Source organism: Porites lutea, chromosome 4 (assembly GCF_958299795.1).
Source record: "Porites lutea chromosome 4, jaPorLute2.1, whole genome shotgun sequence".
Lineage (NCBI taxonomy): Eukaryota > Metazoa > Cnidaria > Anthozoa > Scleractinia > Poritidae > Porites > Porites lutea.
In genome coordinates this window covers 44,433,172-44,455,074 of record NC_133204.1, presented here as the reverse complement: position 1 = coordinate 44,455,074, position 21,903 = coordinate 44,433,172, and the positions used below count along the sequence as shown (strand labels likewise).

The window sequence follows — 21,903 nt, the reverse complement described above, 5'->3', positions numbered from 1 at the left end:
ATCCGTTGCACAATTGGTTGAAATTAATGTATTTAAAACCCTTAACATTGCTCTTTCTCCCGCCCGCGCGCGCAATTGATTCCATGTTCTGGGGTTCTATAATGATTCTAGTGAACTGTCTAACTTCAGAATACCCAGCCACTTGTCGAAACTCTTTCAAGAATGAGAAAGACGCATAACACTATAAGTGCTTTTGTTTTCACCGCTTCTAGTACTACCGACATCCTTGCAAGTTGCAAGAAGACAAATGTGAGATGTTTAGGCTAGCCGAGTTTAATCGAAATCGAACTTGACATTGAAATTGAATTTTTCTTCGAAACAGTGCTTATAAGTTTTCGACAAATTAAAGAAATGTGTTATTCGATAGAAAGAATTGTTCTGAACGGTTGTTGCATGTTGCCTGAATATTTTATCCCCACGTGAAGAGGGATGGAACCTGGCCTTATTCTCGCTATTTACGTGTAAAAACAGGAACGGGGAGCTGGATAGGACTTACGGAAAAGGTTGGATCGGGGAACAAAAGTGAACGAATGTCAGATCAGTTGACAACAAGGGGGGCATGTATTAAGTCATAAGGGGCGAAAAACCCCGTTTAAGGTAAACACAAAAACAAGAAAAATTTTCTTTACTTAAAGCGTTTGGTCCGGCACGAGAAAAAGGAAGGATGTCAAGAAAACATAGGTTCACAAAAGACATTGCAAATTAGTTTGCCCTTCCAGTGACTACTGGTATATATGTATCTCTTCTAAAACGTTATTCGCTTCTTAAAGTTGTAAAGGCTATCGTCTTGAAAAGTACATTCTCATCACTTACTTGTAGCATAATTTTCAGCAGGATGTTTGTGGACAAGAGTAGAGGTACTCGTTGTATCTGTGGTGCTTTGAGCTCTCCAACCCGCCTACATCTACTATCTACATTATGACTAAAATTCCTCCTGATAACGCCAACAGTCTGCTTCGCGCTTGAGGAAATTTTGCGCAACGTGATTTTCCCATTCCAGTTAAGTCCTGTGAGAGTATGATGTCTAAATTTGGATTGTTGTGATCTCTATCCATTAAGAATGATGGTGTAACAACATTCTTTTTTTGTAGAGAAGCAGATTATATGACATTTTTTTCTATGTTAATGACATTTGCCAGTCCTTTTCCCACCTGGATAGAGCATTTAAGTCATCCTGAAGGATTTGGTTATCCATAGGACCAGTTATAGTACGATACAGGATACAGCTATAGTACGATACCTTATAGTTGTAACAAAGTGTAAGGCAATCTCCTCTGACATTTCGTTGAAAAAAGAAGCTATAACAGAAAGAAAACTTAAAGTACGTTTGAAAAGATTCAAATACCTTGCAAAAACTTTCATGCTTTACCAAGCAGCTGTCTATTTTTCTAGTCCATCCGTCCGGAGACTTAACGTAACTCACCCGTTTCGGAGTCCCAACACTGATTCTCCAAATACCGTTTCCTTCAGTTGATTATTTTTTAAATAATGAAACACTTCCTTTCTCTCTCAGACTAATTGAATTAGACGTAAAGCAAAACAAAACCCCTTGTATATGCTCTCAGACAATTAAAACTTTAGCAGCGCATAATTTTTTTCGGGACTTTGTAGTATGATAAATTCTTTTCAAGATAAAAATTTAGGCGGCTGCGCGTGATTTACCGCCAGATCCTCGCCTACCGGCTTGTCATTTTTTTCCCGCCATTTTAATGCACCGGCCGCTACTGACGATCCGACGACGATGGCAGACCCGAAAACGTTAACGTCTCTTAAAAAGTGAATATTCCAGTCTTTATCACGATTATTCACACCCATTTACTTTATCAAAAGTAGGAGAACCCCCCGGTTGAAGTTAAATTCTTAAGATCCCTATCCAAGTTCAGAAAAAGAAATAAAATTTCGCCGTCGCTTGTTTACGTCCTCCATGCAAACACGGCAAAGAAATGTACGAAAAAGTGTGATGTACGTGCAAAGTTGTATTTTTGCCCTCTAAACCTATTTATTATTATTATTATTATTATTATTATTATTATTATTATTATTATTATTATTATTATTATTATTATTATTATTATTATTATTATTATTATTATTTGGACCTTCTCGTTGCCATTGCTTCGTCAGATCGTAAACACCGAGGTGGAGTTTGGATCGGGGAAGAATCACAAAAAGTGAATTGAGAGAGAACAGGGGAGGGATAGGGGGAGAGGCATTCATGTGTTCCTAAAGCGGAATAAGTATCGCGGGCCCTTCCACATTTCCCACAAGTTGTGTGTAAGAGGCGACTGCTTTCTTTAATCTACGTCAACTGTATCGTTTTTCCCTTTCTCGCGGGTTTAAGCAGTTTCTTTCCTAGGAGTTACTTCTCTGATCAGTTTAACCTGTCGTAGACCGACATCCAAATCTAGGAAACAATTTACAAATAAACGTTTTAATAGCGGCAAGGGTTTCAAAGACCTAAGCTCCCACAACCAGTTAACCGTTACCATTAACACAAACCGTCTGGTTGAAACAGGGACCGGCGCTCCCTGTCTAAAACGAACTCAGTGTCTATGACATGTACGGCGCGTATAGGTCTTCATTTTTGTTGTAACCGTTTGTTGTTTTGTTTTGTTTTTTGTTTGCTTGGGGTTTTTTTATTTTTCTTTGTTCATAGCTCTTGCTTTAAGTTATTTTGCATCTGACGAGGATGTGAGATCAGAAACATCGAAACATGTTATACCAAACTGAAAAGTATTGTAATCTTGTTAGAACTCATTTACTACTTTCTTGACTCCGGCAGAGACTATCAGTAAGAGCAACAAGCAAAAGAAAGCTCAGACTTTTTCCGGCTTCTCCTCCATCTAAACATTCGTTGCTATGTCCTACTGTCATATTACAACGGGCCTGTATAATTTTGTCTTAACAAAATAAGCTTAACCAATAAAAAAAATATAAAATTTTAATAGATAATGTCATCAGTTTAATACAAAACAATCGGGTATGTTTTAAACTGTCCTTGCAAAGATTGAATGAATGACTCATTCCATTTTACTGAGATGATTATTTTAAGGCTATGATTTTTAAAATACCTAAATATATAAATATATGATAATAAATATTTAATAGTTAATTTCCTTGGTTAGATCTGTCTAGAAGCAAAAGACACTTATTGGTCACGAAAAAACGTGAATAAAAAATAGTTTAAAGGGTTTTGAAGAGAAAATTGTTGACCACAGAAAAGTATTAATTTCATAGTCCTCTGTGGTTAACAGTTTTCTCTTCTAAACTTTTTCTCTCCCTTTAGTGAAAGGGACCTCATGAAAACATTTCTTTTGTAAAATAGCGACTTATGATGATGATATAAAGGAATGTATAGGATTGATTGGTTCAAACACTCAATAGATAAAACCATAGAAATGTTTCAACAACTACCCGAATAAAAGGGTTGGGTGCGAATGCACCTGGGCATGCGCACCATTACACGCACGAGTCTGCGCTCTAATTTATGTCCCATCTGTCACCATCATTTCGTTACGATTCCACTGACCAAAATCACCCAAGCGGGTAACGGAAACGCGACTCAAGTCTTTCGAGGTCATGTTCCTCTTTTGACCAAGAACGTTGTTAGCATCCAGTTTGAAAAACACCGGACAGTATAAACCAATTCTAACTGTCTGTTAACCGTACATTGTGTTCCTCTTCATCCTCATGTTTTATGTTTGAGTAGTTCATGGTCAAATATCGTGGACGATCGGTACCACAACATTATTTGTCACGGCTAAGGGTATTCGCTGGATAACTTGGGGCCGTTGCTTTGTGATCATTACTCCCTTTTCGAGCTCAATAAGCCTGCAGTTAGAACAAAATCAAATAAAAGTTCTGTTCAGTTCAATCACCTTGGAAACTAGTGTTAAACAATTGTCTTTTAAGGAAAAGAAAGAAACAAAGCTGTTTCAATTCGATACTATGCCCCAATCTGTAAATATGTGTTCATTTTATTTTACCAAGATCAAGCTGATCAAGTGCCTAGGAATAAATCTTTCAATATGCTGCTAAGTTGGTAGGAAGTATATTGGCTAAAAACAAACCGTCGAGAACGTCTATAATATGAAATTTTATGCACCTATCAATGTAAATCCCGTGGGGGGGGAGTGCGGGCAAGGGGAGGGGATTTGATTCCTGGGACTATCCCCGCTGTCGGGCTTTTGATCGTGTGAAGCGACCCCGGGGTCGGGACATTTGACTTTGACCGACAGAAGCCTGGTATCAATTCAGAAGCAGTTACCAAGTCCGTCCCTCGAGGCTTCCTGAAAGTCACGTTGTTGGAGAAAGGTATGAAGTTTTCATTTGTTTTAATCGCCATAATCCGATACTTTAACCTGTCATCTAAACAGATAATGTCTATTTTGAGGAAGCTTTTATCTTCAAGTTCCCATCTGATTGTAAAACTCGATTCAAATCGAATTCCACCATGAAAGTCAGAGGATTTTTTATGGGTCACTGATCCGACCTGTTCCGACATGTTGAGCAGATGTTATAAAGCATTTTACGTTTTATTAATATTATATAGCACGGCCAATCTTCCTGGAGTGATTTTGTTGTTCAAGATAAGAGATGCTAGTGGAGAGAGAAAATACTTAATTACAGCGAGTAATTTAATGGAGCTTCCGTTAACCGTAAATAAAAGTAGTAACAACGTGTTTGAAATGTTATTTTATTCATTTTATATAGTATTATAGCATTGTTTGTTTAGATTTTTTCCCCTGGGGTGGGGGCTTTTTTGACACTTTTGATTGACCTTTCGTTTCCCACCCTGGGGAATTTGATCGAAAAATTTTAAAATTTGTCAAATCCGCCACCCCTTGCCCGCACTCCCCCCCCCCCCCCCCCCCCCACGGGGTTTACATTGATAGGTGCATTAAGGCTACTTGTGTAATTTTGACGAACATCAATCGTCTTTCGTTTAGTAACTTCAACGTAGACCTGGGCCAAGCGTCGAGCTTTTCATGAGACGAACCAAACTTATTGATTTCAGTTCATGAAAAGGCCGTCGACGTCTGGCTCAGCTAAGTTCGTCGGAATGAGTTTGAATCGTCCACCCATACCCGACCCCAAAGTCAAATGGTAGGCACCTTATGAGTTTCTATGACGTGACAATTTTATTCACAAAATTAGCCAAGGTTATTGACAAAGAAGCATTTATGTTCCCGTTAATATTTGCTTGGTTTAGACAAGGGAAAGTTACACGTGTTCAACCCGGCCCTTATGAGTGTTTGTACATATAGGAGGATAATAATCAGTTATCGATAAATTTCTATTAGTTATTTTTAAAGTGAACAAATTAAAGTTTACAGTCCTATTTTTTTTTTTTTTTTTTCAATTAAAGAGTCTTGCCGTTTTCCAAAGTGCGAAGGGTGGAGAAGGGAAGGGGGAATAATAGACTCAGTCAGCCCGCCTTCTAATACCATTCACTCGTGATCCGAACAGGAGGGCATTACGCCTAGGATTTGTCGTGTTCTTTCCATTCATTATACATTAAGGAAAAAAAGTAAGGTACTTTAGATAGCCTAAATTAAGTGCGATGCATCTATCCAAGTTCGCGAAGTCGCGATTAAAAATAAATAATTTTAATTCCATTTTCAATCTTGATAGAGCGTTTTCACATGACGTCACGGCGGCCATATTGGTGTTCCAAAACAATGAAACTGCGGCAATGTTGGTGTACCCAGGAAATCCTCTGGGAGTTGCACTCTTTTCTCATGTAAATGCTCTCTTGTGTTCCAATAAATTAGCATACATGCTGGCCACGTGAGTGAAAAAGCTCTATATTAGTATCGTATTTTATATATTCAAACGTATTTATAGCAATTTTAAGTCATCTTAATTCTCTCAAATGGTGACTTTTGCAGCTGTACATTTTAGTTTTTTTTTTTGATAAATCTAGTTGTTATATATTTAGATAAATTTTATTAAGATAATTTTATGTTAGCACGTACGTATTTTGAACGAGCTTTTGAACTTACTGGAGATCACGTGGATAAATAAACGATTGATTGATTGATTGATTGACTGATTGAAACTTAAATTTGATTTTGAAAGGGATTCAGGTAACAAGGAGCCTTAATCTTACCGTTAGTATTTACTTGTAGTCCAGGTCTTAGTTTCTGAACCTTCTGGGGACGGCGAGGAGGACGAGGAGGAAGACGAAGACGAATGAGGCGACGAACGGGATCGTTTCCTGGTCGATTTAAGGAAAGTTTAGAACACTTCTACTTTTGTTTAAACTTTAATTTTACACAAAAGTAAAAAAGAAAATCTTAAGTGGACATTTGTCTTGATCATTAATGATTCGACTTTCTCAAACTCATTAATAATTCATTAAGAAAATACAAAGGAAATTAATGTTTAATGAGTGTTTGGAAATCGGATGAAACACTGCTTAGTATTTGCATCCTTAATTTCTCCTTCAAAAATGATTTTGTTTGAGAAGAAATATCAAACATTCGACACAGTGTTTCATCACCAGATGAAACACCTCGAAGTTCGTCAAAAATACTCCGCTGCGCGTCGCATTTTCAACTCTCTTCTCGGTGTTTCATCTGGTGATGAAACACTGCATCTCATGTTTGATATATTACATCAAGATTTTCTGTCTTACTTTGCAGCTTTAGAGTTATATTTAGATTAATTGAGATTGACGTACGTTTTCACTTTTCGGGTGTTTGTTCAGACTAGGTATATTCCATATTTCTCCCTCTGTTTGTCAAAATTAAAACGTGGTTCAAAGTGACGCAGCCAATTTGAAATTCGCAAGACAATTTGTTTAAAAGAGTTGAAGTAAACGAAGCTCAAGACATCGTTCTCAAAAAGAATTTTTGGAAATTGCTTTTTTCTTTTTCATGTGTGATAACTTAATTTTTAGTTGTAAATAGCTTTTATATTTTCTTACTTATTTTTATCTCTTATACTATTTATTTTACTTGTTTAGAGGCATTTCTGTAAATTAACTGGTGCAGTTTTTTTTAAACTAATTCATATAGCTAAGCGTATGTTCCCCTTTAAATAAAGTGTGGTCTTGTCTTAACTTGTCTCGTGCGGTCGATCTACACACGACATTTACAACTAGGATTGCATCACCCGATTTGCGTACGCAGCATTCTTGACAATACTTACCATGGTACCGTAAACTTCTTTTTGTCAACCTTTGGGAACTTGTCAAATAACCTCAAGGGAACACCGTAGTTTGATGTACCCTCATCAGAGATAACATTTTCACTGCCAGTCTTAGCACGACGTAAGTGCTTAGCAAGACGCACGCAAAGGATGATGGTTATTACAGAGAACATTGCTATGACACCAAGGCACAACCACACGGAATTCTGGGAAGAGAGAGAAAGTACTGAGTTTATAAATGCAGCTATCATCACGATAACATAAACTGCCAGATTTTATAACTATTATTCCATCTACCATAGTACTGCTAAAACTAAAACCACCACCACCACTACCACTACCACTAAATAATGTTGTAATTTTGTAATTTGTTTATCCTCGGAGCACTTTGGAGTTCTTAAGAACTCGTTGAAACCTGTCCGTGCGTTCCAGATCGAATTGGAATTTGGAAGTGTTGGTTTTTAAGGAGAGGGGAAAACCGGAAATTCGGAGAAAACTGTCGGAGCAAGGGGAAGAACCAACGACAAATCAACCCACATATGGCGCCGACGCCAGGATTCGAACCGGGGCCACATTGGTGGGAGGCGAGCGCGAGTGCACTCACCACTGCGCCAGCACTGCACCACCCTTACTACAACTAAAACTACCACTACCACTACCACCACTACAACTACCGACACCATTGCTACCACCACTACCACCGCCACTACTACTACCACTACCCACTACGACTACCCCTAGCTACCACTTAAACTACCACTCTCAACACCACTACCAACGCCACTGCTACTACGTCTACAAGTCAAAGAAATAGAACCGCCTAACATTGAAAATAAAACCAATCTTAGAGCAATTAATTTAAGCTTCTTATGAATTCTAACGATTCAGTAAATGTGAATAAGTCAGTAATGAAGTTCATTTGGTTGTGTATTAACACTGTCCTATTAACTATAAAAGAGCAATAAAATGTTGATTCTCTAATAAAAGGAAGAGAGTAATGCTCACCACAAGGCCAACAGCATTTGCACACACGTCGGATATCAAAACGTCATACACGCTCCTGATTGGATGGCAATTTCCCACCTCATTCCGTAGCTAAGTAAAGAAATGGACATTACTATTTTTACCTACAACACAACTATTCTCTCTCTCTCTCTCTTTTTTTTTTTTTTTTTTCGATTCTTTCAAAATGGCTCTTCCTCTTTAAAACTATTAATAAGAGAGCCTAAACCTCAATGACGACGGCAGCAAAAGAATTACTTATAAAGTAATTCCAAGTTAAACTTCATTGCGATTGTCCACCTCGCTCAATCTTTTAAAGAAAGGAAAATGTTGCCATATTAAACATATAGCTTTATTTACCTTATCAATAGCGTCTTCTAAATACTGATCCATCCAGCCAAGGGCGCGTCCTAAAGATCTCTTACCTGCCTGTGATAAAGAAAAAAGCAGTGAGCGTAGATAACGGTACTTTCGTTCCGAAAAAACAGTAGTTTGAGGTGAGGTCAACGATACCAAATTTTTATTGCATTTAATCTATATGTATGCGTAATAATTTAGCCTTGAACCTTCTGGTCACCGTCGACTTCCCCATTTATAGAACTAACCTCATTTGCCAGGATCAAGCCATCGCCCTCCAGAATATTTCTGAACTTTATTCTTGACAGATCAACTTTATTAGCATCATTCTTTGGAAGGAAAAAAGATTTAACTTTGAATAGAGTACTAAAGTGATGACGTCATAAAAATAAAATTTCTGAAATTATGGGATTTGTCAGGATATTCTGAAAGAACAATGTCCAAGAGGCCTACTTGCCAAAAATGAGCATTTGGTGGCAAAAACGGAAAACAGAAAACTCCATACAAACCCTTCTAATTTTTTTTCGGGTCGACCCAAAAAAAATTTAGAAGGGTTTGTATGGAGTTTTGTAAGCATAACTGGGCTACGATCTCAGAGACAATTTGCCTGCGTGCAGACGTCTCCTATTTCCTTTGATGAGACGTCTGCACGCAGGCAAAGAGACAATTTGCCCCCAAATGCTCATTTTTGGCAAGTAGGCCTCTTGGACATTGTTCTTTCAGAATATCCTGGCAAATCCCATAATTTCAGAAATTTCATTTTTATTACGTTACACTTTAGTACTCTATAGTATAACTCTACACAAAGCAATCTGCAGTGGTTCCAACCAGGGAACCTTCAGGGTGCTATCATGTTACTGATACTCCCATTACAAATTACCTACCCTGGCAAATTTCCTAACGATCCTGTAGGTCTTGCATGAATTGCTAGCTGTTATGATCGGCTACAAAACCTTTTTTAACCAATAAGAGCTAAACTAGCACTTTTTTTGTCATGGCACCGTAAAATAGATTTATCTTTTTTTTTTTTAATTCCCGCCTTTAAGATTTCGCGTCTTGGTTTTGCAACGCTTTCATTGCCCCACAATGTCCTCCCGCGTTAACTCCAAGTTATGATTGATTCATATCAGATGAAATTTATTTTGGTTAGTTTTTTAACGATACATAAATTTAAACGCCCCATGTAAAGTTCCTAAAAGGTAACCTAAAAATTCTACGACAAGTAAGCTCAATTTCAAGCCGAAGTTAGTGAGCTCCTCCCCATGAAACACATTTCTCTAAAAGGAACAAGACCGAACTCCAGAGAGCGGTAAGAACCAAACCTACACAAAGAGAGGCGTTGTTATAATCTCTCTTACCATTACATTCATGTTTTTCGCCATTAGAAGTTGTGATTTCTCAGACAGTTTAACCTGGAAAGAAGGAGACAGGATAATTGAGTAAGTGCGACATACTATAAACATAAAACTTCCAAAAATCCAAATATCAATTCCGGAGTCATATGAAGAAAAGTTAATAAAAGAAAGTAGATTATCCAGCCTCACCACTAATACTTTTGATGCGTTAATTGAGTCATCTTGTAATTTGTTTAAACCATCTTTGGTTGAACGCAGTTTCTCAGCGACACCATCGGAAACCTGTTCGTGAAGGAAAATCACAAGTAAAAACAGACTACAGTGTGAAAGCTATTGCATCCACACTCACTTTTTCTACAAGCTTATTTTGAAAGGGAGGTCACATAACAGGTTTGACGAAGAAGGAGAGCCTAGAAAATTAACTGTTCAAATAAATATATGAAGAAGACTCTGTATTACTCATTTTATTCTGTATCAGGCTGGTAAAAGCCAATAAAACTCACTTGGTCGCTGGCTGCGGTTTCTAAATCTTTTGCAATCGTTGGAAGGGATAGACTGTTTTTCAACAAAGGTTTTGCTGCCTACAAAACAGAAATAGGTAATTCAATTTTCTAGTGCCCAATACGTTAAATTAGTCTCTTATCCGGCCTTCAACTCTCTCACTACTGCCACAATTGATAAGTGGTCGGTAATAGCAAATTACTACTAATATCGCTACAATGGGAAACGATGGTGAGGAAACTCCGGTTCCCATTTTTGTCGAAAAAGTAGTTCAATCTCTAAACAATTCTCAAAAATTCTGTTTTCCAGAGCCTTAATTTCTGGATACAAACGCTCACAGAATTCTTTAATCAATAAATCAATAAATAGTATATATATCTGGTTCCGTCCACAAACTTCGAGCCTCCACTCTCTAATATTGTTGGTCATACCTCCGTTGAATATTTGAAGAACTCGATTTCTTGCACCCCGGATTTGAAGATATCGTTCACAGCTTTCTTGGTGTCATTTGTTACAAGGGTTATGTTAAGTAGAGTGCTGTTCAATCGAGAAAGAATTTCGTCCATAGGGGGAATTTTCTGTAATCGAGAAAACACCTACATTAGTAATCAATAAACTTGTTTTTCCATTGATTGGTGCGAAAACAAACTCAGTTAAAGATGTATTCTTTAGTGATTCTGGATGATGCCCCACTTCGGACGTTTCCAGTGTCTAGACTGATCTTTGCGAAAGTTAAACAAAACCGAGCCATTTAAGTCGAAAGAGGAAGTTCTTTTTTGTTTAGCCCCTTGTTTTTTAAACACTCAGTAGCGATTAATTGAGTATGCAAAGTAAAGCCTCATAGGGGACTTGCCTCAGCTAAAGAAATCTGTTCTCGTCCCTGGGAGGAGGGGGTGGTTGTACACAGGCTTCATACATGTGTACACCATAAACCTTAATGGTGTACCTAATGCGTATCGAGCATGCATATTTACGCTGCCTTCTCTTCAGTCGCTTCGCTTTTCACACAGAGGCGAGCGCGACACGCGAGTGTCTGGTGACGAAGCGCAATGGACCACGGGAAGGAGAAAGAGTAGAGCGCCGTATCGCCCGTTTCGGCTGGAGAGACGCCTGGATAGGAGGTAGCATACTTACGTCTTTGTAACTTGTCATGTTTTCAAAGTTGAATTTACTGTCCAGTCGAAGCAGCTTCCAGGGAGTTTCTTTTTCACTACATCGTCTACAATGTGAGAAAAAACATTTGATCTCACTGTTTTGTTTGAAGCGATAAACTCAGCAAGTCTTTAACATTCGGAGGTAGATGACTCTGTACACTTACAAACAGCCAATTGCAATAAATTTAATTCGGTGATGATTAACCCCACTCTTTGACGTCCGCTTTGTTCTTTTTTGTCCATATGGACCCATTCATATTATTCTTCCTGACCCATAAAAACGTTCATTTAAGCAATCAAGATGGTAATTAGCAAAATCAGCGAGGATAGATCTCTCCACTGGTACCTCACATAGCAAATTATGACCAATCCTGACAAAGGGTTAATGGACGTTACCAAATTGTTTGAAATTGGCCATTTTCCATATAAAATTGTCGAATTTTAGAGCATGAAACAAGTCTGTAAACCGAAGAAAAAGCAATTCTCATGTTGACGTTAACTCTTTGAAGTCCGCTTTCGTTCTTTTTTGGTCTGTAACAGAGTTATAGACAAAAAAACAAGCAACGTTTGGGGAAAACAATCCACTGCTGATTTTGCCATTTACCTACTACTCTTTTCAGATTGAATTTGTCCCTTCGTTGGAAAGAAAGCCAGCCAAGATTTCATGCAAAAGAAAGACGATAAAGTGGGCAACAAAACTGGCTATAAAGAGAAAGGCAAAGGAAAAAGAAAGAGAGCGAGAAAAAAAATCAAAATAGATTCGCAAAAAAAATGCGCGACAAACAAAACAGCGCCTTCATTAGATACAATTAGCAGAAAATTATGTCCTTAGTGTTGGAAATCTCTTTTTTGGCCATTCCGTTGCTAATCGGCCTTACAACAGTTCAAAAGATGGATTTGGTCCAAAACGCGATTTTTCCCTAAAAATTGACTGACGGCAAAGGGTTAACGCCTGTCTCGACCAATTGAAGTCAAGCCAAGTCGTTCCTATCAAAATTTTTGTGTAACCTGGCTTTGTATTCTTCGTTGCTTGAGATAAATCATTTCTGTTTCAAGGGGACTGCTGGTGATTAAATAACTGTCTCCAAATCTGGCAGACATCGACCAAGCAGAACTGTGTTACATAGTTATACAGTAGTCTCTTACGAACGACGACTATGCGATATGCATGCCGACTTAGCATACCCCTTAAGCATTATTGTCTGTCTCTACCTGAGCAAATCTGACAGTCGAATCTCGACGAATTCATTCCCCAGCACAGCTTTGGAAACAGGATAATATCCCAGTGTCGAAGGATCATCGATGGTCTAAAGAAAAGAATGGAAAATACCCTTTTTACTACCATGCCAAATTGAAAATATCGCTTCAATGTTGATCCCTTTTCTAGAGCAAAAATAGTAAGACAAAATAACTGCCAACAATTGTTCGTTACCAACATAACTTAGGTAAAAATATCTCACGAATTATTAAAGTTAGATGAAAAGATGTCTAAATACACTGTTCTTTTACTCGTAAATGGAAATCACCTTTCTAACTTACACCTACCACTTACATTTTCTAGCAGGCTCAGGTCAGCAGCTGACTTACAAAGAACTGTTGCATTTGCTCCGAGAAAGAAGGTCAAAGCCAAGATGAGATTGAGAAAAAAAGCACTGAAGAAATACAGAGCAGCAACACTGAGGAAGGAAGCACAAACAGCACAATAATTAAAATATTCCCAGACATTGCAAATTACAAAAGAAAGTGATTATTCCGAAGAGAAAAGCTGGTACGTCTGCCAGTCACTTAGGGCAACAAAAAGACGTTTGCGTATTCTTTAGGTCAACCAATCAAATGCTTTTTATTTCACTTTGATTGTCATTAACGTTGTTTTCACGTGAACATCACATGTTATATTATACTGGAAACAGTCCATCAGGATAGTATTTGCCTACCACATTAGTGCCCGTCCAGCGCAGTTTGAAGTGTCCGAGCGTGTGCTCGGTGTGTCGGAAGGACTGGAACCAAGAGCACCAGAGATAAGTGAAAGGAAAGTTAACAGCACGACAAATACGATCGCGAGCGAAATGGAAAGAAGGGCCATCCATCTGTGAAACAAAGAAGAAATAACTATATTATTTCCAGCATACAAGTAAGCTCTCAAATTCCAGCACGAGAGAGGTGTCTAGTATGAAAGGTTTCCTATACTAGCAGTGGCGTTTAATAGCACTTTTTCTTTTTGATTGTCCCACGTAAATTATCATTGATAAATTCATTCCTTTACCTGTATTTATCGTATCTGTTAAATAACCCTCCTTTTCCAAATATAATGTGGACGTCATTTTTCATCGGAAGTAACACGTCTGTTTGGAACTGAAAGTTAAAAAAAATACAAGCTTATTTGTTCAGGTTGCAAGTAAATAGGTCCGCAATAGGTGCATGTATAACCTTTTTAGTTGTACTTAGCCGCAGTTCCAGGCATTCAGATAGTGGAGTGCTGTGCAAAGCCTCTTTGCGTCGTTTCCACTCTCTGAACGTTTGGAACGGGCTAAGTTGTTTTTGAGTCATGTGCCATGGATGATTTACCGTATCACCAGCTTTTCTTATCGAGTCTACCATCTTGGCAGTAAAGTCTTGAAGTTCTTTAGTGAAGTTAGTTATTTCTGCAATTAAACCCAACAGTATAGAGTGTTAGAAATGGGCAGTTACAAACGAGGCGCAAAAAGCACGTGAATTGCAGTAAGGCATATATTCAGTTTCTAAAAGAATTTCAGTCGATGAACTATCCCAGAGATCAGATTTTCGTAACGACTCACCTTCAGAGCCAGATATTGTTGTTTCGTAAACTTTGGCTGCTATAGAGTTAAATTTGCTCTCCCCCTAAAAAAGAAGAGTTGATTTTAGTAACAAACCAAAAACCAAACCAGATGTATTTAGGGAGGGTGACCCTTGACATTTACAACAAAGATCTGCGGCCAGGTCCCCAACTAATTCTCTTATAAAATATCAATCATACTCACCTCGGTGCTTTGTGCTTCAAAATCATATTTAGAAAGAATTCCTTGTATGTTTGATAATTCCTGCGCAGCATCTGGAACCTGCGATGCGGAAATTAACAAAAAGAAACAGATCAAGCAGTGCATCATGTAGTACCATCGAAAACGTTTGCTCTTGAATATGACTAATATAACAGTCATAGTCACCGAGATACAGCTGTATTATGTTCATCTTGCCATGAGCGTAAACCAAGTATCAAAATAACATGCGAGCAAGCTGTCCATTTCTGGCGAGCGACTTGTCGGTACGAGATTGGGCCTTCGGATAACTATTTTCCAATTAACAGCTATTTACAGCTGACATCCTACCTTTGTAAAGTCTGCCTCAGCTTGTAGGTCATCACCTGCGGGTATTTTATCACACGCACCGGCCGACACTGAGGGAGGGTCGTTATTACAGTCTGCTTTTGCTTCTGTCAAGTTATTTCGTGCCTCATCTAAGCCAGCACGTAGTTTTTGTCCAAGCGTCCGTAGATTTTGAACTGTGTCGGAAACTTCCTTTAAAGAGTCTTTGAGTTCTGTAAGTTCTGTAATTTATGAATCAGAGAAGGTAAAGGTAACGTATCGGTCAGCATGCTATATATGTTTACTGTTACAAAAATAGGTCCGCACTGTGTACACATACGCCTTATTAATGTTCCTTCAAACTTTTCTCCTTTATAAAAATGTATGTTTTGATAACAAGTCTTTGCTGTTTTTAGTTTCGGATTAAGTTTACTTCATCAGTTAAGAACTTTATCACCATCAAAGTTTCGCTGATGAATCACAGTCATGATCAACTGAAATATTTGAAGAATGATTTCACTTGTGTTATGATCGACTTTTACACTTACATATCTTTTTTATTGATTTTACCAGGAGGTGACTTTCTACAGTTAAACAAATTTTTCTCATTTGACAGCGAACGACATTTGGTCCGCCAGTAAATAATCTATCCTTGGTTTTTAACCCCGAAATAAGCTGGCCACATTGGTTGACAAAACAATACAACTTTTTTTTTTTGGACGAATTTTTCACGAAAAACTACTAGTTTAGATCCCAGTGTAGGAAAACGCCTTTGTTTGAAAAAACACTCGACAACATCGACTGAAACCAGAATTGTGAGCCCGCGAGAATGAGCCAACAAAACCTCGTTTTCGTTGCAACCGCTGGTCACTGAATCTTGTTTAAGTCGATGTGATCTAGTTCCTTCTCCTTTGTTGATGTCAACCAACATGGCCGCCGTGAAGTCAACAGACGTCAGCAGACATTAAATAAACTTACTTGGTCCCAATTGTCTAATGTCGTGAAGAAGTTCATCGACGGCGTCTTTCGATCTCTCTATAACCGGTGTTGTAATATTAACTGGCAGATCTGTAGATCGTAAACGTTAAGTTATCACTTACCCTTCAAATGTCGGTTTGTTCCTTTACATGCCCTGAGTAGCAACAGTTTGATATCGGCTGTATCCCGAAACCAAAACGATAATACAACTTTCCCTTGATTTAAGAGAACTTTTCTGAACCTTTTTCATCAATTATCACCGAGTTATAGCAAATGTTACATTTGATAATACAGATCGTTACATTCTGCAAATTGACATGATAAAGTTTCTTTATTTTTACGACTGGTTAATGTTGTATTGTTATTTTTTTAATTGTACGATGTACGATAATGAACTTGTATTCTCGGAAACAGCGGAGTGGTTCTAAGGTTATTGAAACTAAGTTACAATTTATTCGTCATAGGGGAAACAAGTTCTTCTTCTTTTCAAATTATTCAAGTTTTGAAAAACCTCTGAGAGTTTTTTAGTATATATTAAATCTGCTTACATGACAATTCCTTTGTTATCATCCCAATGGTAAAGTTCATATTTTCTCCTGTTACTTCAGATAGCTCCTAGCAAAAGACAATTTATAGAATACTTAACTTAGCTTAACTTGCGTTTGTTGATTATGTACAGATCAAACCCTTATGAGAAGTATGTTGTCCTCATGAACAAACGTTCACCAAAATGCAAATAATTCGTATCGCGTTTACATGATTACAGGGTCATTTCATATCGCGTTTATATGAAGCACTTCATGTTGATAAAATACACGAGCAATTCAATTACGAATGCGCTACCCGTTCAAGTCTACCGGCAGACCGATTTCACACCGAAACGAGTGGTTGTTTCGCGTTTACATGCTACCGTTTGCGAAATTTCGTACCGGAGTGATATTCTCGCTCCGGTACAACAACTGGAGTGAGCTCACGCCAGTGTGACTCGCGCCGGTATGGCATTTTGTGTTGGTACCATGTAAACAAATACAGGGCCACTAGAGGAAACCGGAGTGAACTCGCGCCGGCGCGAAAGTCGTCCCGGTGTCATGTAAACGCCCCTTGAAATACGTTCTATTGTGAAAACGGCAGACAAGCCAGTCAAATAAGGGGTTTCACTAAACAGAACCTGAATTCAAATCATGAACATAAGGCCCTCCCCACACGAATCCGGACATTTTTTGAAAACGCATAGTTTGTTAACCGTATTCGTTTGGGCGGGGCCCTGCGAACCACCCTGGAGAGCGGTTTCAAAGGATGCGGTTTCGGTAAGTAGATTCAGTAGTTTCTTGTGATGGAAGGTCGATTCTAGTAAACGATAGGCGGGTGCAAGAATATCTGGATTCGTGTTGACGAGGCCTAAGTCAGTGAGAAGCAAAGTCCGGAAACACTGCCTAGAAATGACATAGCACTCGTCGGAAAAGTCTCTACCTGGGCTGTCTACCATCAAGCCAAAAATCCTCCAAATTTTCCTCTTTTTGGATTCAAACCGTAACGGAAATGGTTATTCTGAGAGAATAGCAAAATCGCTTTCCATCGATCATGCCTCTCGGCAACTCAATCTGGTTTTCAGTTTCTGCCAGATGGTAAGCACTCCAGAATATCGCTTCGCTTGTCTTGCTTAAATTCCCTTATTGCATTGCGCATCCTTAACTTACTGCGCATAATAAATTCTCGCTTTTATTTTAAAAAGGGTGTTTCTCAAGGCATCTTCATTTTTTTCCTTTTTTATAATAAGAAGAACCTTTCTTTCTCCAGGCTACGAACAGTCCAAAACCATCGGTAAAGTTTGACAAAAATCTCACTCCATGCTCTATTTCAGAAGAATGACCTTAAACCCCAAGTGATACCAAGAAATTGTTGAGTAACCGATACTTTTTAGTCATTTGCTGGCACTACACCCTTAGCAAAACCTTAAATCAAAGGGCGGTCGATTTGGACACCCTAAGAGGTACCAATTCACAGATTTGACCCCTAAAAGGAGGGACGAGCATGGATGTGAAGAAATACAAAATCGGAGGGACAAAAACTAGGGAAGCATCATAGCTGTTTGGACATAGCCATGCCAGTAACTCGTTTGTTTGCAAAATAAACAACTAACCTACCTTTAAAGTATTTTCTTTGTAAATGATAACATCGACAATGGAGTTAATAAGCAAAGAATCTAAAGCGGGAACTGCTTTCTCTGTTTTATCGTTAACAAGACTGATTGAAAAGGCGGCAATCCTAAAAGACAGGGATAAAGATATCTGTTATCTCAGTCTTACACCTCTATACATAGAAGTACAGCTTCCAGGAACAGACACCCAAGATGGTTCCTGTCTTCTTTCAGGTCTTTTCTTTGACTAGGCAGCTAAAGCAACGACGACGGCGACGGGAAATGGCAACGAGAATCGCAAAAAAAGCGATAGGTTCAGATTGGCAAAACAACAACTATGCGCGTGCATTACACTTTTTTGTACATTTCTTTGTCCTCATAGCACGACTGAGACGTGAAAAGACCTAATTTCACGATTAGTGGATGATTTGAACACAAGAAAACGACTATCGTTTTCTTTTCCTGAACTTCGATACAGTCTATTAGAGTTCAACTCCAGCAAAATTTACCAACATTTGACAAACTGAACGAGGTGGAATAACCACGATAAAGTTTGAAGCAGTGCAAGCTCAGTTTAAGCAACGTTTTTGAAGCCGTCGCCGTCGTTGGTGCTTAAGCTCCCCTGTATCTATAAGGCGCACACCACTCTGAGACGTACTGTGCTGGTCCAAAGATGTCCATCTTAGAAAGAGTTAACTACGTACGAAAAAAGTACGCAAAGTGTACATAAGCAAATTTCGGCTATAAGTCCAACAATTTGACACCAGGTATTCAAAGTACTTCTAGCGTTTTAATTATGATAGCTCAGTTGCTGTTGTTCTTTTTTGCTTTGGGAAATTGAGTGCGCAAGAAATCACTGCCCATAGACCAAGCATGAATGTTTAATGCATTATGAAGACAAATCCAAGAAAACAACATCAAAACGAATCTAACAAACTAATTCCCGGGAAGCTTTTCCCTTCGGACTGAAAAGAACGACGTTTCTTTTCTAATATATCTTCGAAACGGACACATCGACTCATTCGATGCGGTCACACTAGCGATTTTTCCCATGGACAAATGGAAGCAACTTTTTGTGCACGACCGATTTCCCCAAGGTGAAATTGCCTCGGGGAAGTTTCCATGGATACATAAAAAAGAACAAAAGAATTACCCATGACAGTTTCCGAGGAAAGTTCTATGAGTCCATAAAAAGCCAAAGCGGGTCAACCAATTACGAGAAAGTGAAATGTACCAAGCAGCAGAAATCTCAGGTTGTTTACGTGCGGTGTTCGTCTTGGCGCCAAATCGTACGCGAAAATGAACTCAAACTTCCAAAATTCAGCCGGATTTTTGAGCACTGCTGTGAATTTTTTTCAGGGTTTTACGTTAATTAAATTCAAAAGCACCTTGAAACACACGCAAATTTTCTTCAAATCAGCGTTCAAGAATTATTTTCTCATGAAGTCGTTGAAACCATTTTAGTAAACCCGTACTTTTGACCACTGAGCGAGAATAGGCTTGAATTTCCTTTTCTTTTAAGCGCGAATGAAGTCAACGTCTTCCTTTTTAGTCTCTTGCCAAGCTTAACTGATGTGGCGGTTTTATTAAAAGGGTACACATGGTCGAAACCGTTTACGATTTATGTCAGCCTTCAGTGTTTACAACGACGTTTCCGCCAAACCGGGTTCAAGTTTTTTCTTCCGCTGAGCCAATTTATCGCTGTGTAACCGCAAACATGAAAGTGATCAGAACCCAGAGCGACCCCAACTGGAGCTATTTTCTCATGGGGATCCTTGGGGAAGACGTCTAGCGTGACTGCACCTAATCATGGTAGCTTAAGCAGCTACCGACGACAATTTTGCACATGCAGCACACTTTTTAGTACATTCCCATGCGACCACTACAAGACCACGACGTAAAATTTCCTTATGCGACGTTCTATGGAAGATGTAGGCACGCGACAACGAATTTTTCTTTCTCTTTCGGAACCGGTTGGCGGTCCCCAAATATTCAACTCCTAGGAAATTCCTCTACGTTGGCCATTATTAGACCTTTGGAATAAACGCAGCCGTCGCCGTAGTCGTTGCAAAAGCTCCATATTTACAGAACGTGTGGTTTCTTATTTATTTATTTTATTAATTCATTTGTTTTACTTTGGGGGGATATGTTTAATTATACTCACATGATCAAAGCTGAGCAAACAGAAATTGCAGCCGTCAACAACTGCCGATGTTTCTTGGGATTCGTTTCCAGGTCCTCCTCTATCAACTCTCCACCGCATTTGCCCTTACAACGGAAACAGCCGAATATGATACCGACCAGCGGTATGAGAAAAGCACTCACAACAGACAGGGAAGTGAGTAGAGTAAGAGGCAGATTTTCAGCTATGGCCTGTAAAGAAGAAGAGAAATGACCACATGAAAACTGGAATTTGCCACTACATAGACTATGGAGAGAGCGGGCACAAACTTTTCGATTGCCGCGAACTGCGCCGGGTAGGATAGATCAGTCAGTGGAGCGCTTGACTGCAGAATGGGAATTCCCAGGGCCTGGCCAATACTCAGTGTCTTAAAAATAACAAAAAATGAAGCTACTTCTTTGCATTGCCTTGGTGTGGCTCCGATAACCAGGTAAAATGGTAGTCCGGTCTCCAGTAGGAGATGAGACGCTGTAAAAATAGTATCCTCAATAAGCACTATCGTGCTCAAATGAAGTACGTTTTTTAGAGGTCCCGCTTTTGATTACATAAGTACAAACAACTCTAAAGGGAAGGACTGTTCGGAAATCTCAAAAGTTGTTTTGTTTTGTCTAGTATAGCTAACGGAACCACAGGCAAAAACGCCTATTAATCCACGGATGTAACAGCTAACTCATATATTACAATCGACTCCCTAACCATCAAATTCAGCATTCTCTATACCTCTCTCGTTATATAACCAGCAGTGAAATTAGCCTTTCCCTCAAGAATTCTTATTCCGTCTTTAATGGCACCTGCAAAATGAAAAAAATAAATTGTTTGGGGAAAGGGAAAACTTGACGCTGAGCGTGATTAAGGGATCCGGGTCCTACTTTGGTTCTAAGAAAGCTTTATAGGACAGGGTTCATTTGATGTAATTCAGAGAAACCGTACCGTACGACAGGGATGGGGTTACTTGTCTTCTTGCTTAGGGTGTGAGATTTTAATTTTACACCCCCCAGGTTTCGCGTTTTTAATTTAAAAATTGAATATTTTGGTCTCTCACGGGGTGTACAAAAATTTTACCCATACAGATACCGCTTAAAGTCTGCTGGAGAGTAATGTGTGTAAAGAAATATCATAAGTAGAAAAGGAAAAGATGTCGTATCAGGATGGAGGCAAATTGAGTTTCAGAATCATTGCGCAGTTTAAATCACTACAGCTCTTCATTGGTTCCGGGAAGTGGTTGTGGTTGCCTATCTCGATATAGTTTCCTTTAGGGGTTAAATGAAGCCTAAACAAAGCCCAGTTTAGTCTCTTTTTGGGGTTTAATACCGATTTTTCGGCGAACATTCCTGTACCTTTTTACGGGAGTCACCCCTTCCTACGTGTGAGCTATAACCTGGTTATCGGTGGTCGTTGATCTGTTCTCAGTGGCACCATCTGTTCCTTTAAGCTTTCAACGACCCTTAACTGGGCAAAGTGATTGTAACTATTATTTACATGTCTTAAATTTAAAAAACTTTCGAGCCAGGATTAAGTGTCACTGAAATGAACACTAGTAGACTAAATGGTGAACTCAAAAAACAATGGCTACTAGTTGATCAGTTATGCCCTAACACAGTAGGTAACTTCATTGAATTTCAAGCGAGCGATAAATGTTTATCAATTGGCGAAACAGTCTATAAGTGAATCTGGTAACTTAAATGCAGCTATTGCGCTAATTCAATTGAGTCATAAATTAATTTCACGTAGCGGTCAAAACGGTCATCCTATTATAGCTCTC

General features: G+C 38.8%; 1 protein-coding gene across 1 annotated transcript in view; it reads right to left on the bottom strand.

The window, feature by feature from the left end:
• Positions 1–2,939: 2,939 nt before the first annotated feature.
• Positions 2,940–21,903, bottom strand: part of LOC140934745 (prominin-2-like) — a 20,409-nt gene continuing 1,445 nt past the window's right edge. Inside the window, exons 2-26 of the mRNA XM_073384318.1 lie at positions 20,862–20,932; positions 20,124–20,332; positions 17,967–18,087; positions 16,371–16,437; positions 15,823–15,912; positions 14,869–15,086; positions 14,524–14,601; positions 14,320–14,383; positions 14,090–14,166; positions 13,788–13,876; positions 13,459–13,611; positions 13,077–13,200; positions 12,737–12,831; positions 11,505–11,589; positions 10,802–10,948; positions 10,373–10,450; positions 10,059–10,151; positions 9,873–9,926; positions 8,763–8,843; positions 8,518–8,586; positions 8,161–8,250; positions 7,156–7,361; positions 6,118–6,220; positions 5,088–5,125; positions 2,940–3,831 (exon numbers count right to left, since the gene is read on the bottom strand). Of these exons, the coding sequence (XP_073240419.1) occupies positions 3,717–3,831; positions 5,088–5,125; positions 6,118–6,220; positions 7,156–7,361; positions 8,161–8,250; positions 8,518–8,586; positions 8,763–8,843; positions 9,873–9,926; positions 10,059–10,151; positions 10,373–10,450; positions 10,802–10,948; positions 11,505–11,589; positions 12,737–12,831; positions 13,077–13,200; positions 13,459–13,611; positions 13,788–13,876; positions 14,090–14,166; positions 14,320–14,383; positions 14,524–14,601; positions 14,869–15,086; positions 15,823–15,912; positions 16,371–16,437; positions 17,967–18,087; positions 20,124–20,332; positions 20,862–20,932 (2,615 nt within the window). The 3' untranslated portion in view covers positions 2,940–3,716. The remainder of the gene's footprint in view (positions 3,832–5,087; positions 5,126–6,117; positions 6,221–7,155; positions 7,362–8,160; positions 8,251–8,517; positions 8,587–8,762; positions 8,844–9,872; positions 9,927–10,058; positions 10,152–10,372; positions 10,451–10,801; positions 10,949–11,504; positions 11,590–12,736; positions 12,832–13,076; positions 13,201–13,458; positions 13,612–13,787; positions 13,877–14,089; positions 14,167–14,319; positions 14,384–14,523; positions 14,602–14,868; positions 15,087–15,822; positions 15,913–16,370; positions 16,438–17,966; positions 18,088–20,123; positions 20,333–20,861; positions 20,933–21,903) is intronic.